Genomic DNA, 17895 nt, shown 5'->3' on the forward strand with positions numbered 1-17895 from the left:
TTATGCTATATGTGGCTGTATAGTTTTACCCATCCACTGCATTTATTAGCTTTGACCGAACAAAAAGGAAATGTCATGTAATGTAAAATCGAAGCCCCTTTTCCCCACTTTTTTTGTCTCGGAGGGAATTGGTCCCATGTTGAGCAAAGATGCTGTAACTATAACCGAAAAAAGACTGCAGTGGAACCCTTTGCATCAAACAAGAAAAACGTCCTGTTTTGGCTGCTGAGAAGTTCAGGTTGTCATGCGAACGAATGTAAACAGATCTTTATCGGATCTCTATGCAGGCTGACCTGAACTGTGGTGTAATTTATCACATTCGTCCACACACACACCTCTTTGTTTATCGGCATAGTTTAATTTTCCGCAAACTGAACAGACCCACAGACTTTTTTACGTGGATTATAGTCAATAATTTAAGAGTTCCGAGAGGTGAAGATGAAGCGAACAGAAAATAAGACGGAAAGACAAAGACATAACAGCGCACTGCAGGTGTTCCTGCTGCTGAAATGATTCAGATCTGTTGGAAAATCTCAATTCACAAGAGTAACTCTCTGTGTGGAGCAACAGCTAATGAATTCCTGGCTTTATTAAACATTCCCAAAAGCAACAGGAAGAAAATATCACGAACGACTTGGACAGACCAAGCAGCTCTCCATAAAGTGTCTTGCCATCCTTCCAATCTGGGAACTTCCAGACCGTTTGACACCGTCATGCTTTCGGCAAAGTGCAAACACAAACTAAGCGTAAAATGATCCGCAGCCTTCTTCTTGGAAACAGCTGGCCTGCGTTCATTCACGAGATGAGCTTCACGCTGTGTTAGAGAAGACTTTGAAACTGTTGTTTGAGACTCTAAACTTCCTGGGAAAACAGTTACCGAGGAAACAAATCGGGCTCATTTACTTAGAATGTAAAGTTTACAGGCGCAGTTAGGTTGAGCTGCGTAGGCCATTCAAGTGGAACGCTGTCCTTGTCCCAGAATGGAGAGGGAGGGGTCTGCCGATAGACTTCTGTACTTGCTGAAACTACTATCATTGGGTTAATTACTGTCTAACGCATTATTAAAAACTGGAAGAATAGTGGGGAAACCATCATCTTCGAGGGAGAAATGTGGTCAGAAAAAAATCTTAACGCCTGCTAAATGAAATATTAGAGTGTGTGACTTCTATTTTTTGGACGGGCAGTGTATGTAGATGTGTGTATCGGGTATCCTTTGGACATGTATTTAGTCTGTTTGGCCCCCCGAGTGCCGCTCATGTGGCGTTTGTTTAGTGTAGCCTTGACCTCTGAACCTTCCCAGTCATTTTCTGATACTTGATCGCAGAAATAATCTTCCGTCGGCCTCCCTGGAATGTCCGCTCACAATCCTCTCGGGTTTCACTCACCTGAGGCTTATTGACTGCTGCTTTGTGACAAACTAGATGGAACTAGATTAGTGGGTGGGTTCAGTGGCTTTACGTGTGGAGGAAGGAGCATCGGTTACGTGCATGTGTGCGTGGGATTGATGACAACGTGAGAGGAAGAAGCGGACAACGTGAGCTCGAGATGAGCATCAATAAGGCAGCGATGACATTGGTGGTGACATTGTTGTCTATGGAGAAAAATTGAATAAGACTGTAGGAAAAGGTGTAATGTTTGGGTAATCGTGTAGGCAAACAGTTCAGCCGGTCACGAGCTGCAATCCAGCTCAGGATTTTTGCATTTATTTGTCTGTTTGTCCGATATCTCATCTTGATGCAAAGGTCGCAGTGCAGTCAGATCAGTGCAGAGGTCCTTTTAGCAGTGAGTTGCGTAAGCAGCCACAGAGCACAGTTTAGCTTCCCTGTTTTCAGACCGCATTCGACTTATCGCACTGGGTGTCCCTTGTCAGAAACTTATCTCGCCCCCCTTTCCTCCATCATATCTGCTTTCCTGTGTGAACAATTGTGATGCTCAAGGCCCCTCTGCTGATTGCAAAACTACCGCCGCCGCACCCAATATGTGAGTCATGCCTCGATGAAGTTGGAGGATTCGTGTTAATCTTGCTGGGATTGGCTAAATCTAGCCAATATCAAGTTATGGTGCCTGAATTTGGGAGTGAATACACAGACTTTTGAGTTATTTTAGAATATAAAAGGTGACCCTGCATGTATGGGAGGTTTGAGCGCCCTTCACCGTCTTCCCCTCATTTACTCATCAGTCTTACTTCAGAAGCATTTCCCTCCCCTGTGATATTTTCCCATTGCTAAGTCTTAACCTATGACTTAACTTCGCTGTTATGTCCTCATAGTCATCCAGCTAAAAATGGCTGCGGTGCTCCATCTGTGAGTGGTGTGATGCAAAGTGTGCTTTCCCCGGTGCATGACCAGCAGACTCATAACGGAAGGCTGCAGTCACCCACCAGCAGCCGTGTAGTCAGCTGCTGCCAAGGGGCCCCAAAGTGAGTCTGTGCTCGCAAACTTCTGTCTGGGGAGAAATGTAAAAAACGCCCCATCGCTCTCTCCTTTTCTTTGTTTTTCTGAATCCCCTCCACCCTGGCGCAGATCAGATGTCACCTTTGTTTCTTCCTTAAAAGGTGGCCTCGTTTGTGTCCCGAATGTCCCTGCATTAACACTTGAGAGAACTAAACTTTCTGACGTATAACGGTCAGACTTCTGAGGGGTCGCCGAAGAGACGTGACATTCCTGCAGTTGGCCGATGAGGAGGAATCAAAGGCAGACACACATGACTGCAGTTTAGTCCGTTGGTGTGCGAGCTCCCAGGCTGCTGTATATGGTTAGAATTCTTGGACCCAGGAAGGTAATTCCTCAGTAGTCAAGGAGGACAAAAGGGGGGGAGGAGGGGTCGCCAAGAGACCGAGCCATATAGGGAGGGGCAAATCTGGATTTTTTTTTTAGTGTGCCTTTTGCTGTAGTTTCTGTTACAACTGATGAGTGACCCCCCCCCCCCCCCCCCCCCCGAGTTCATCTGAGGCTCCACCGCTTGCAAACTTATTTGGTGGAACGGTAAAAACAAGGTGGGGCCATGTTGAAGAAAGCGGGAGGAGCTGACCTACATTCTGCTTACTGCTTCCAGCACTCAGACACCGATGCCGCATTCCCACAAAGGACTGATTCACTAATATCTATTTTTTTGTTGAAGCTACGTCTGTCAGGCATCAGAAGGTGACACCGGATAATAACCTGAGAAAGTACTCTCTGAGATGTGGCTAAACGCCTCATCCAGCAGAATTCCCCTGTGGTGGCAGACCAAGTTCCTTAAACATGTGTTTATGGCGCCTCAATGAAGAATTCCCATTCCACATGTTGCAAATAAGAGTTCTGACTCTGGCAGCGTACACAGGTTCCGCACCTGCTGCCAGACCTTCAGATTGTTGCTCAGGCTCGTTGCCTGGTTATCATTTGAAATAGCAACAGCAACTGTCCGGGTGAGACAACTGTCGCTTTAAAGGTTGCTGCCAGCTGACGGAAATAACATTCAGTTGAATCAGAAAAAGTGTTAAGATTACTGCCTCCAGCAACGAGTGCAGCAGCCTCTCTGTTTGGCAACAAAAGGGCTGCAAAAGTAAGTGGCACTCAAAATAAACAGCTGGAGGAACACGCTGTAACGTACTATGTTAACTGGCGACAGGTTAGTACCATGATTGGGTATGAAAGAGCACCTTAGAGAGGCAGAGTCTCTCAGAAGTATATGTGGGCAGAAATTCGGCAATCTGCTAAAAGAAAAAACGTGGCTACGAACTTTGGAGCAATTTCCGATCCGCTTTATCCATTTCAGATTCTCGAGGGGGCCGGATGCCGATCCCAGCTGACACTGGGCGAGAGGCAGGGAACAGGCCATAATAAGGTTCTTTGACGTAAAACTGGGAATACTTTGAATATTCTGCCATCTACTGTAAATTATATCATCACAAGATTCAGAGAGCACTGCGATTTAAAAAAAAAAAAAAGAAAAGAAAAAAAGCCGTGATTCTGTCGTGGGAATCACCGCATGGGCTCAGGAACCCTTCCAGAGATCACTGTCAAGAAGCCATATGTGAACATGATCCAGAAACGCTGCCGGTACTGCTTTCACTCTTTATTTAGCTTTTTCACCGTGTCCCAATTTTGGGATGGAATTCGGGTTATATTTAGTTCATGTGATTTTGTAATTTGATTTAAAGGCTTTTCTGAAAGACCGTAACAAGGTTAGAGAATAAATATAAAGGCTTCACATATACAATGCCAAATCTGAACAGGAATCTGTCTCACAAATGGACTCATCATTTCCATTGTGAAATAAGAATGAAACTACCGTTTTTGTGTGTTTTTGTTGTTGAAATGAGGCTGATTTGACTGCCAGCTTGTGCCACCTGATTTTGAAATGGAACCTTTGAATGGTAAGGACTTCATAGAATACTTTGTTTAACCCACCAAGACCTAATAAAAGGAATCCGTCTGAAACCCAAACGCCTGAACCGAAGTGGTCATACATGCGTATGTTGCAGCTGGTCTTTATGTACATGTTAACATTTAGCCCCTGACTCTCTGTCACCTTCATCTCCAATACGCAAACGCCTGTTGTTGCCACAGCACAGGTGTGTGCGGTGCACGTGAAGTTATGCATCTTTGGTTCTCACACTTCAAATGTGCATCACCCCTTAGCGGTCAAAGTCCTCCAGTTCCAAATCTTGAGTCGGAAATTCGAGCCGAGCACAAGCACTGACTTTACTCTCAGCCCGACACTTTATCTCTGCGACACTTATTGTTGAGCTCTTTGTTTCAACGTTCCTGCCGCTCCCCGTAAACACTCGTGTCAGACGTTGCAGCCTGTGCACATTCGCTCCAACACCTGCGACGGTGACTTTCCACAAGGTCACTGCGGCCGGAGTCAACGGCAGGCGCTACACACAGGCCAACTGCCATTTCCGTGGGAATAGAAAACCTTCCTTTCGTGCTTTGGGCCATCATCACCCAAAACACGAAGGGCTCAAAAAGTCTAAAGCATAAAGCTTGAAGGGGCTTGGATTTAAAGCTCGGCTGTTGAATGCCGCTAACATATCTGTGGAAGCCTTTAAGACTGTTTTTGATGTCTTGACTCTCGCCGCTCCGCGAGCTGGAACAAATTCCATGTGACCGTTGACCTAATTTTCAGCCATGGATGGAGAATTGAAAACAAAAACAGAGACAAGGCAAGTGAGGGTAATTTGCCGCGATTGCGCCCTCCCATTTCTTACATGCAGACACACACACACACACATCTCTCCAGTGCACGTACACACACACACTGCGTTCCCTGGGCCCCCTTGGCCAAGCCCCCTGAAATCAAAACAAACATTCCACGCTCGCCCTGCCAGGACCCAAAGTAACACAGGCAGCTGTATGTTACTCAACTATAACTCCGGGCTGCAGGCCGCTCACTGTTGTGTAATACCTCCCCGAATACTTTCTGACCTCCACTACAGTATCTACGGCCCGACGTGTGCTCTCTGCGAAGGGTTCTGCCGCCGATGTGAAAGAGAAACACAAGTTATACAATCTGATCGAGTCAAAGGAGATGCTTTAATGAGGGCTTGGCCTCTAATGATGATACATAAACATGTTACTGCTTGCACTTAGCTCTTCCGCACTTCCATGGTAATGTAATCCTCATTACACATCACCATTAAATAGTTCAGTGTGTGTGTGTGTCACAAAACCTTTGATAGCCATCAAGTCAATATTTAGATGAGATTAGCAGAGTTGTTTATGACTTCTTCTCGAGGCCTCCATCCTGCAGCAGCACACTCCTCTCAGGCCTCATGTTAACAGCGGTTCTGCTTTCCTGAGCAGACTTTTACACAAATCGTCTGAAGGAGTTTATCCCAGACGGATTCCTTCTCCGTGTCTTATGTGTCCTTTGTACGTCATGACAAATCGTTCAAACGTGTTACTGGAATTGTAAAGAATGTCCTCTCTCAGATCATCCGGTCATGGCAAAAAGTATATATGCATTCTGTCAATTGGAAGGTTTGGCCTATCAGGACATAATAAAGTCCTTTCCAGCTCTTACAATTGGCAATCAACGCACAACATATTTCATCGGTGCTATTCAATGAACACAATCGAAGCCAAAACACAGAACCAGAGAGTGAGAAACTAAGAACACCCCAACATTCAGCAGCTTGTCGGACCACCTTCAGCAGTAGTTACGTGAGGTAGTTGTTTTCTGTATGATGTGTATCAGTCTCTCACATTCTGGCCCACTCTTCTTTACAGTGTTTCTTCACTTCATTGAGGTTTGCAGCAGTTGTTTATGCACAGCTCTCTTGAGGTCCCACCACAGCATTTCAACCAGGTTGAGGTCTGGACTTTGACTTTTGGTTTTCTCCAAACGTGCCGCTGGGCATTATGACCAAACATCTCCGCTTTGGTTTCATCTGTCCAAAGGACATTGTTCCAGAAGTCTTGTGGTTTGTTCAGATGCGACTTTACAAACCTAAGCTGTGCTGCCATGTTCTTTTCAGTGAGAAGAGGCTTTCTCCTGCAACCCTTTGAAGCAGGCCATACTTGTTCAGTCTTTTTCTAACTGTACTGTCATGAACTTTAACATTCAGCATGCTAACTGAGGCCCGTAGAGTCTGAGATGTAGCTCTTGGGGTGAACTTGCTTGGACGTCCACTCCTGGGTTGTAGTAATTGTTCTATAAATAAGAACATGATGTAACATGCCCTGTGATGTTGTTCATCTGAGGTTGTATTGACCTAATGCTAAAGTTTTCCTGTTGTCTCATCACAGAGTCCTGATCTAGTCCTGATATTGTGAAATCCAAACATTATCTCCCCACCACTGGCAGCCAACATGTTTTTCATTCTTTGAAATATTGTGTTGGCCTTTTGAGATGACACATTGTGACAGTTGCTTTAGTGATGTAATTGGATAAGCTTTTCACATTTACTCAACCAAAGTATTGCACAACTGGGGCTTTTACAAAAAAAAATGTGCAGTGAATTCTTGATTAACGGTGGAATTTCAAAGGCCTTTGCGTCACTCCCCTTCATGCCTCACTGCTGTATGAGCTCGAGCATCTCCACCTGTGTTTTACTGGGGAACTGAATCTGCTGCTGCACCACTTTGATGGAGGTGTGCCTACAACTGCAATGAATGCACAAACAAAAGAAACTGTGCGATTAGAGTTGCCCTCACCTGCTACTTCACTTCTGTGAGCCAACCTGCTGTTTTGACAGGACGGTGCAGGTGTGGCTGGCATTTGTGTGTATGTGGTGGTTGTGTGTGTGTGTGTGTGTGTGTTTTATTTGGTGTAATACTGGGAAGATTTTTCAGGTTTTTTTTTTTTCCTCCTCTCGCTGCAGTTAGTGGCTGTCTTTGTTACCCGACAGGAAGGAAGCCCATGAGAAAAATAACACAGCCAGCTCTTTGTTTTCCTTCTCTCTCTCTCGCTCTGCAACCTCTAGGCCTCCGTCATCAGTTATTCTCTGAATCCCCGCCAAACAATTTAGCTTCAACTGGTTGGTGCGGATTCAGGTTCGCTCACCTGCCTCTTTCTCCCCGTCAGTCTCTCCCTCTGGACTGTTTTCCTCCTTTGCTCTAATAGGAGCTGGCAGAGCCTGCTGTTGCAGATAAAACTCTCATCCTGGTGGCTCATGCCAGACAGCAGCCGGCTCACTGCTGCATTTGCACTCTGCTGCTTTGCTCAGGGGGAGCACGAGTAGTGGGGATCCCACTGCACTGCAGGTGTAGGTAGTATATATATATATATATATATATATATATATATTTATATATATATATGATCCAGAAAGTCTGATGTGGGGAGGGGGCTGCTGGAGTGAGTCAAAAGCTAAATCTGTGCCAGGCCGCTCCCTGTCCCGGCTCTATTCCCTCCAGCAGCCGCTTCAGACCAGTTTGAATGTAGGTGAACAACTGCAGCGAGCAGAAAATGCTTCATCTCATCCCTCACTATCAAATTCAGTTGTAAAATCTTATCGGCACTGCTTTCCTTTTCTTCTCTCCTTCCCGAACCTGTCTGGGGTTGCTTCTGATCAGACAGCATTCCCTCCGATGCCGTTCAACACGGCATCAAGTGAGCTCCGAGCCTCGAGCTCCGAGCCTCGAGCTGCCGGCTCGTCGGGCCAGATCTTCCCAGACTTGTTTAACTTGCTTCTCTTCCAGGAAAAGAATTCACCGTATTATTCTTCAAAATAACAAAGTTCAGTTTGCGCAATGTCTAATGCGCCCTACTGCAAGTTTAACAGACACTGTGAAGAAAGCCTCCAGCGCCCCTTTTGCTGTGTTTGACACGGGTCATGTCAACAGCAGAGTCCAACCGTATGAGTCACCCCTTGATGAACTTTACATCCAGTATGTACTCTTCATGTTTGCATCTGAACAGGCAGTGCGAGCCTGTTTGCACGTGTGCAGAAGCTATAAATATTGTGTACATATCAGCCCACTCATCTATTGTATAAAGCCACTCTAACCTGCTGTAACGACAGATTACATATTAGAAAATTGGGAGTTTTGTGGTTTTGGCTGTGCTTTAAAGTTTGCTGGCAGCGGAATTCGTCCATCCTTTTACCCGAATCTCACCCGCAACCTGCAACAAAAATGGGAACAAAGCAGATTTCTACAGTACCGGGGTCAGTCGGCTCTATTCTGCTCTGCCCCCCCCCACCCACCTCCTCTCCTGCTCCACTAACCCTTTGCCTGCAGGCTGTGAAGGGGAACCAGGTAACAACAGAGCCGAGTCTGTGCTCTGTTTGCCCAAAGCTTGGGTGCTGCCAGAGACAAACACCAGTGGCATGGATGGAGCCCTAACCTTCATCGACCCACACCCTCTCACAGTCTCTGCCTCTCTTTAGTTTCCCTCTCCCTTCGCCTCCCCGCTCCCGTCTCGCGCACGGTGACCTACTTTCCTCCTGACCTGTTTATTCAAGCAGCAGCAAATGAGGAAAAATAAGAGACGCAGCACAATGCGGCCCACGCTCTGCTGTGCTGGCAGAGAGTGTCACCTTGATGCGATCCCTTGAGGTGGCAGGTACTGTAAGGAATTTTCTGTTAAGCTAAACACCAGCACCAAACCTCGTTTTCCTCACTGCACATGCGGGAACGTGCGTCCGTGCGTTTGTGTTCTCGACCGTGCGTGCGTGTGTGTGACTGAGAGCATTGTGAAGGGCACTGATGTGTCAGCCTCAAAGAGGAGCTTTGTTTGCAGACTAAGATGAAGTTAGTGCTCTGGGTTAACTCTCCGCCTCCCCTCGCCGCTCCTCCCTTTGCCCTTTATGCCTTCATGAAAATTCCCCCGTTCTGGTTTGGTGTGTGTGTGTGGGGGGGGGGGGGGGGGGGGGGGGGGGGGGGGGGGGGGGGGGGGGCGAAAAGACGTTAAAAGAAACCCCATTATTTAAAGAGCAGTCGAAAATCACAACCGTAACAATAGTGCAATGTCTTAATGAATAGTATAGCACTGAAATAAATGGAATAGTTAGGGATAAAAGTTTTAGTTTAATGTAGTTTATCAGTAAGTTTTGACTTGTTTATATCTAATTGTTCATGCACAATCTACTGAATGCAAAAACAAGGGGTTTCACATGGACCTGGGCTTAAACGGGGTTACACAACATGCTTTTCTGTGCGAGCACAAAGAATACTGTGGGACTTGGTCAGGAGGTTGGCAGGACAGTTGAGCTGCTTGCATCAATCAGAGGCTCAGACTGGCTCTGTCCCGGCTTTGTCCCGCACATCACAGAAAGCTGACTCTCCCAGTTCAGATTTATGCTGCTCAGTCCAGTCTGCGTTGCTCCGCTGCTATAAATATTCAGGATCCTTATGAGGCACACCTGTTCGTAATGCTAGAAAAATGAGTAACCCCCCCCAACTTTGTGGGGAAAGTGCCTCACTAAGCAGGATCGTCTCGGAGGGGAATTTTGATTCATTTTCCAAGTTCCTTTACATGCAAACTCGAGGTTACGCGGAGTCTATCAAAAAGCAAAGAGAACTCAAAAAGGCTTCCGACTCGTCTCACAAAAGCAGGGAAGATTTTGCGCTAGCGTGTGCGTTCCTGTCTAACACGAGCGCTGCGTTTGATGGTATTTCCGTGCACTAAGCTCGGAGAAGTAGGCCAGTGTTACATCAGACGAGTTTGCCAGGGAGTTTTCTGGCCCATCCGAGCAAAGTGTGTCAGTGTGTCACCGCAGAGCTTCTCTCATTGCAGATCAGCCCCCCCCCACCCCGGTTCCAAAAAAGAGCGAGTAGCCCACGGGGAACAGTACGTGCCGTACAAGGCTGTCTCTCCTCCGTGAAAACAGGGTGTGCCTGTTGGGCTTTTGCCTTCTCTGAAAAGGTTGAGTTTCTCCGAAATGCCAGAATGGTCTACAGGCGCATGTCTTCATATAACACACAGCATAGATTTAGAAAAGAAAAACTCATTTTGTTTACTTGGCAATGATGAGTCACCCTGTTATGTCAATCAGTGAGTAATGTATTATCTAACTGCTGATTCTGGCATAAGGTTTGTAGATCATCATCTCAGATAGGATGAGCCAGGCTCGCCTGCATCTAAGTGTGGCCGTACAGGCTGTGACTGGTGTTTTGACAACTGCCTCTGAGTGTCTTGGAAAAATTGAAATGGCTGATCAGTTCACCGTCAGCACCCCCCCCCCCATCATTGTGAGCTTAAATGGCTGCAAGGTTTGAAAGCACAACAAAACAGGTCCTTTTCTTGATAAGTTGACAGGTCAACATTGTTTTTGTTTTATTTCATTTTCCTTGAAATGCTCCCATTTTCAACAAAGAACATTAGTGTCTTTACATACAAATTCTTGTCAAAAGAAACGGATGGTAACCACCAGCCGGACCAACCAACCACCCATCTCCAAACACCACACTTTTTTTTTGTTTTTTTCCCCCCTCCTCCTTTGTCTTTTTCATAAAACCATCAGCAAAAAAACAAACAAAAAAACCCCACAAACATTACTGATTAATACACACTGTAAAAAGTGAGGAGTGGGAGGAGGAATGAGGCAAATACATGTCATCACAGTCAGTAGGAAGCAAAGACACAGTATAGAGGAAAAAAAACGGAACATCACCTTGACTAAAAAGAGGATATAAAACCAATGAAGCAAAACGTTACAGTGTTTGTGAAACTTTACATTTATACACGAGCACCAAAAAGCCAAACATGGTACATAGACATGAAACTAGAAATCCAGTGAAGGCAATTCATCACAAGCCAGTGGCAGAACTGCCACGAAAAGGGGGACGAAGGGGATGAACGATCCCTGAAACGCATGGTGGAGGCATACGGGGGAACAAGGGGAAGGCCCTCACTACATTGAGAGAAGCTCCAGAGTAGAAATTTAAAGTTTTGTTCTAATTTGAGGGGGGTTTGGCGAAACTTGTTTATTTTTCCTCACTTGTCGATTGTCCAATGAGCTTCGAGGCCCACGTTTGGTCACACTACAAAAACCCTCAATTCACCGGGAAGTAAAACCAAAAACCAGTAGCTACGCAGGGCTCTTAGGTGTTCACGCAGGAGGAGCTCCTCGTGAACTCAGTGCACCGTAGTGTGAATTCCTCCTGCCTTCGCGCCCGAGCATCCCCACGCCAGCATTAAAGTTCAAACATCCATCTAAAAAGGTCTGTACACGTTCTCTGTCTATGTTCCTGTGGGCTTTTTTTCTTTTCTTTTTACAGTGACGGGCATGTTGAAGGGGAGGGAAATAAATACACTGGGCCAGTGGATGGTAACAACAAGGTAGGGTTGATAACGCTCAACAAAAAATAAAAAAATCCCAACACAAACTAAAGGCTTATAGCCTGCAGCTGGTGAATTCCACCGAATATTTAAAGGCTGGTTAAAGGTTTAAAAAAATAAAAACATTTTAATGAGGCCACTGCCTCAGGGAACAAGTTGTTCCCCGTTCAGTGCTGCTGGCGCTCCAACAAGGAAAGCCGAGTCTGTGTAAACAGGGCATTAACTGATGCTTAATGCCAAAAACTTAACAATCAAAAGACAGATGTTTCGTTCTGAATGGGTCCCGTGGCAACGGTAGACTGTGCGGCTGTGCCGTAATTGTGATTTGTCATTGGGTGCTCGCTTTCAGGATCCTCCTCAGACCATTGCAGGGTTTTTTTTTTTTGTTGGTGAATTTGTATTAAAATTTCTTTCTAAAATATATGTTTATAATAGATACAAAAAACAAAGGTGAAATAATGGAGACGGCTGGGGAGAGTATGGGTTGGTAGAGGTAGGGTCTGGGAAGAGGTATGGAACTTAATGTGTGTAGTGTTGGTGCTGTCGGTGCTTCTTTGGTCAAGGGGATGTCCCCGGTGTACGTTTGCATTTGATTTAAGTTAAGGCAGAGAGCCACACATGTGTATGTGTTTATCTACAGCTGGATATGAACCAAATTTATTGTACTGATAAAGCTCGATCTTCTTCTTCTACATTCCTTTTTTTTTTGTGAGTCCCCAAAATGTGCTTTAACGGTTGTACTCTGCTGGATTCTGTTAAAATGACAAAAGTAGAAAAAACCCGAAACTGGTTCCATTCCTCCTCTCATCACATAAACAAAAGTGCTTCTCTAAGTATGGAGAGGATGTAAGAAATGACAAATCTGTACAATATATACAAATATGATACAGCCCTACAATATGTCCATCCTTCTGGTGAGACTGGGGGCGTTAGAGATGTAGAAAAGCCCAGCCGAGGAAGGGATTTGATTGTAGGGCAAAGGCATGATGGCAGGGTAGTTCTTAGAGGAGTTCTAAAATGAAAGTCGCCTAATCTCGCCTCTTGTTTCGTCGTTCGCCAGCCTCCGTTTCCCCGCCCTCCTTCCCTGCCCCCTCCGCCGACGCCACCTGTTTGGAAGCTCCACCTGGACCCTCCCGCTTAATGTTCTGTGGCGGTGGGAGGGACAAATAGGGATGCTGGGGGAGGGGAGGCGGCGTTGCGGAGGGAGGAGAGGTCGGGGACTCCTGGCCGGAGCAGTTGCCACCACTGCTGCTCATGGCCCGGTGTTTTAGTCTGAGTTTGTGCGGCAGCGCTGTTCCCCGCACCTCCCCCTGAGGGTCCCAGCACTGAGCCTGGGAGCAGCCTTGGTACTGGGGAAGAGGCGAGGCAGGCTGGAGGACGCAGGAAAGATGTTGGTTGTGGAAACTGCCCATGTCTGAGCAGGACGAAGAGGGGAACTCATCGTCATCGGTGGAGGCCTCTTTGTCAGGACTGCAGGGCTCGCATTCACTTGATGTGTCTTTGCTACAGGAGCTTGATTGGCCCTGATAATAAGCCTCAATTCTGGGCCCGCCCTCGTAGCTCAGCACGGGTGGTTCCTCATCTTGTGCCCTAAGGTATGACTGATTGGGCTGCTGGAGGTGGTGGTACAGGTGGGAGTGGTTGACCCCGTCCACTTGCTCGTCGAGGAGCTCTGCAGATGAGTCGCTCTCCTGCTCCAGCTGCTGCCGGCTGAATTGGCACTCTCTGTACGCCTGGTTCTCTTTGGCCTCGTTACCGCCGTCTGACAGCTCATATGGAGGAGAGTCTAATGTCTTCCTCTCCAGCTGCTCTGTCACCTCGGCCAAAGTCTCTGTGGAGCTCTCTGTGATGGACAGCGGCAGTTGGCCGCTGCCCTGCTTCTGTGCTGCCTGCAGACCGGCGTCCTGCGGCCGGGTCAGGGCGTCCACAGGGTAGGAGGCACTGCTGGCGCCGTACAGAATGACGCTCCGCTGGGCAGCAGGTGGGTGAGGGGCAGCCTGGCCGACAGTTTTGATAGCGGTGACCGGCTCCTGATGGGGCTGCGGATGCTGCTGAAGGAGGTGGTGGTGCTGCTGCTGGCTGTGATATGCAGCATCCATCTCCTGATGCTGCTGGATCTGGTGGTGTGTGGGTACAGAGGCCAGACCACGGTGGATGTTAAACATAATCTGGGTGGTGGTGCCATCTGCAATGTCCATCTCCAGCCTGTCACCTTCCTGTTTGATCTCAAAGGGCATCGGCTCCGGGCTGTCCCGTGAAGAGCCGTCGGACATGTCGGACAGGGAGCCACGTGGAGAGTACTTCACCAGCTGCCTGCGGCCCTCGCTCCGCCCGGACTGTTCAGTTTCAGAGGAATCAGAGTTCATCATCACCTGAGAACCACTGGAGTAACCACTGGAGTAGTACTGACTAGAGGATGACGAGGAGGAGCCTCCATTTCCCGCGTTGTTGCCCACACTGATTTGTTGGCTCTTCTCAATGTAGGAGGCTGTGCTTATAAGGCCAAAGCGCAGCTTCAGCTGAAGCAGCTCCGTCTTGAGCCTCACATTCTCATCATTCAGTGCAATGACGCGGTTTTCCAAGACCATGTCATTGAGACGCCGCTTCTCCCGAGAGCGCTTGGCGGCCTCGTTGTTCTTGCGCCGTTTCTCCCAGTAGGACGCGTCCTTTTTCTCATCGGATATGAACTCCCGCTTCCGCCTGCAGCTAAGGTTGGGCTTGGGTTTGTTGAGACGTCCCATGCGAGCCGGCGTCCCCGGGAGAGAAGGAAGAGACTCTTCATAACTGCTGAATGTCTCGTTGCAGTTTAGGTTATCCCCTGAGTTTTTGGTCAATGTTTTGAGAGCTGATGTCAGATTTTCCATTCTTGCCTCGTGGCAGCCAGCTTGAAATGCTGGGGGTTGTGATGAAAACGCGCTGTCCCCCAAAGTGTGCGGCTTGTTTATTGCAAGTTTGGTGTGCTAATACGAGGAGGAGACTCAAGTGTCCAAATAAGACAAAAAGATAAAGAACAGCTGAAGCTCAGCGTTAGCAACCCTCATTTATCCTCTTCCAACAGATTGTAAGTGGATCAGATCAGTCCTCCAATTTCTTTGGCTTCTCTGGCTTTTGTCGGTTGTTAAAGGTGAAGCACAAGAACAGCACAGTGTGCTAAGATCTCTGAGAAGTGTCCTAGATCTCCACACAAACAGCAGGATGTAGGTCGGCCCGTCTACCTCAGCATGTCAGTCTCTTGGGAAGTCTTGTGCTCGCTCTGTCTCCCTCCTTCTGTCTGCTCGCTCTGCCGTTGACGGCAAGATGAAAGGCTGCACAGAAGAAGAAGGAAAAAAAAGATATGTTAATCATCACAGTCCGCTGCTGTTTTAATATGCACTCTCACATCAGACTTACAACTTATTCTGTTTTGGCATTTTAAAAACGTTGGCGCCGCCTTTTTCTTTCGGCATGCATACTGATCAGTTTTACGTCTGAGTAGGTCGAGCTTTTCTCTGCTGCTTCTGCATGTCTGGCCTTTGCTGGCTTTGTCGCCCCTGGCAACATCTGAATGGCTGCAAGACCTTAGTGTCTGACCTTTTGACCCCGCTATTGATCTGATCCGTCTGCAGCCTATGACCCCTGACCCCCTGCCTGGCATGTTGACGTTGGCTTCTGTGATGTAATGTGGGCAACGAGTTCACTGCAAGGCCGAAAACCCCGTTTCATTTAGCCAGCCAGGACTTTAAAAACAAGCCATCTGTACTACATGTTGAAAGATCTGTGCGCGCAGTTTTATGGCAGCTGAGAGCAAAAAAACGAAGGCTGGTAATTATAAACTGCACACACTGTAGCTGAGGCAGGCGCACACATAAAACACAGAGCATTACACGACAGAAATGACATCAGTCTAAGACGTGCTGAGAGCATGAAAACCAAATTGTAGAAGGATTAGCTCTTCTGTTTTGCCTGCCTGACGAGTATTTGGGCCAGACGGAGCCAAGGGTGAGTCAGTTCCAGACCTGCTAGGGTTCCCTGGATCTGTTTTTAAAGTGTTTCACTAAAAAAAGAAAAACCTGAAAGCCCAGTTTTCCACAGAGAAACCCCCCCCCCTTCCCCTGTGCGCTCATCCGCAAAGGAATGTAGCAGCAGTCTTCGTCAAAACAACTCAATGCCAAATCAATGATGCAGAGTGAGCAGATAAGGCAGACAAAGGCATCCGCTAATGCAGGTCAAGGAGAAAGACGCTGGGACTGTGGTGAGAGATTTGGAGGTGTGGGGGGCAGCGGGGGGGAGGTGGGGCATCGATAAATATAGGTCAAGGGCCCCCGGAAAGGAGGGAGGCAGGAGGCTTAATATTGGTGAAACCAGAGGGCGCTCAGACTGCCTCAAAACAATGGAGGTGGGCGCTTCAGAGCTCGAGTACTGACTTTTACAATCCTCTGACTCTTCCTATAACTTTGTTACCATTTGTAGTGTTGAGTGACTGCTATGAAACGTGATCTCCATAACTTTGTGATCCCAAATGTTACAATAATCTAGGTCAAATTTATTCACATATCGAATAATTGGATGATATATTCTATCATATAAAAACAATACTCTCCCTCGTGGTTCTTGTCTTCTGAAAACTGGGACTCTGGGCCTACAGGGTCAAACCGTCGAAGTGAAGTGATCATGTGGAGTCAAAAGCTTCATGAAAGCACAGCAAAAGCAGTCTCGTGTTTTTTAACCGGCTGCTCTAAATGCCTGTTACCCAACATTTACACTTCTGGGTTAAAGTGCACGAGCAGCATGTCATGTGCAAAAATGCTTATCCCATAATCTGTCAAGATGTTTGCATCAGTTTTTACTTGGCTCCTCCCCTGGATTTGTCACTGTTATGCAATTCCTTTCACGATCCTGGGAAAAGTATATCTTAAGATAGACTTAACACCAGGCAGGATCCTGAGTTTTTGCCCTCTTAAAATGTCATTTTTCCTCTCTTGGCCAAAGCCCTTTGAGATCTGAGCCTCTGACATGTGCCTGTTGGGCACGTGAGACCGAAAAGAGGAGGGAGACTTTTTTTTTTTTTTCCTCAGTGTCCCACTGACCCAGAAACTGGGGGAACCGGCCGCACTCCGTAAACACAGGTCTGGCTCCCTCCACTGTGCGCCTCGCTGGAATATAGGTCAGCCGAGCGGCGACAGAAAAAGTGAGAACTGCCTGAAGAAGATCAGGCAGGAAAAAGAAAAAAAAAGCAGAAGAAGAAGAGGGAAGTGTGGAGAATAAGGGCATAGCACTGCAGGGATATCAACAAAAGGTGAGAGCAGAGACAAAGAAGTGCAGGGAATCAATGAGGAGAGTTGAAACAAAGACTGAGATGAGATTACAGTGTTGCTTGGTGGTGGTGGGGGGGCAGTGGCGGTTGCAACAGTGTTGGTATTGCATCAATACAAGAAATGTGTCACCCATAGCAACAACAACAAAAAGAGGGGGGTGACAGTAGGCACAGCCAATCATATCAGACATCCTCTCCCTTCTGCTAAACCAGTGGCTTGACATGGTCAGAAGCAGACGGTGAAAAAACAACGTTCCATAACAAAAAGGAGGCTTATTGACGTCAGAGAGTGCGTATATTCCATATCTCTCCTCAGGGCGAGGCAGACACATGACTGACCTCTGGTGTTTCATTACCTAAAAGTGGAGGCTCTCTTTCTGCGCGTTTGTGTGTGTCCTTTTTCTCTGCGAGGCCCCTCAATTTTTAACCACGCGAATGAATGCGAGTCATGTAACAAGTTGCCCGTGATCCTCCTTCGCAGCTCCAGCCCCAAACGCTGCACGCGTAACTCGCTCGCTCTGCCATGCAATTACAGTAGATTTACATTCTCAAGATGGTTCAATGGCTCACAGAAACTGCCCCTCACTGCAGAGGGCACGTAAAATGCGGCCACCGCATTTGCATGCACCGAAGCGCTCTCTTTTCCAGCTCAAATATACAAATAGAAGCGAGGCGAAGCTGCTGCGGCGCCTCGCTCCCCTGCACACATTTCCCCGGCCCAGATTGCTCTTTGCGTTTAACACACAGCTTCGCTTCACGTGTCATCGCTCGCTCTCTGTGGCACTTGTGGAATGATAGCACGGGAAAAGAATCCCAACTTGGGCTCCCTCACACAACCGCGGGAGTCTAAATGTGGCTGGGAGCTTTGGAAAAAGTGGCCCGAGTTCAAA

At 47.4% G+C, this 17895-nt stretch overlaps 1 protein-coding gene across 1 annotated transcript in view; it reads right to left on the reverse strand.

Moving 5' to 3' along the window:
• Positions 1–10669: 10669 nt before the first annotated feature.
• Positions 10670–17895, reverse strand: part of LOC142371232 (uncharacterized) — a 10317-nt gene continuing 3091 nt past the window's right edge. The window contains exon 2 of the mRNA XM_075453849.1: positions 10670–15017. Within this exon, the coding sequence (XP_075309964.1) occupies positions 12741–14576 (1836 nt within the window). The 5' untranslated portion in view covers positions 14577–15017 and the 3' untranslated portion in view covers positions 10670–12740. The remainder of the gene's footprint in view (positions 15018–17895) is intronic.

Source organism: Odontesthes bonariensis, chromosome 21 (genome assembly GCF_027942865.1).
Source record: "Odontesthes bonariensis isolate fOdoBon6 chromosome 21, fOdoBon6.hap1, whole genome shotgun sequence".
Lineage (NCBI taxonomy): Eukaryota > Metazoa > Chordata > Actinopteri > Atheriniformes > Atherinopsidae > Odontesthes > Odontesthes bonariensis.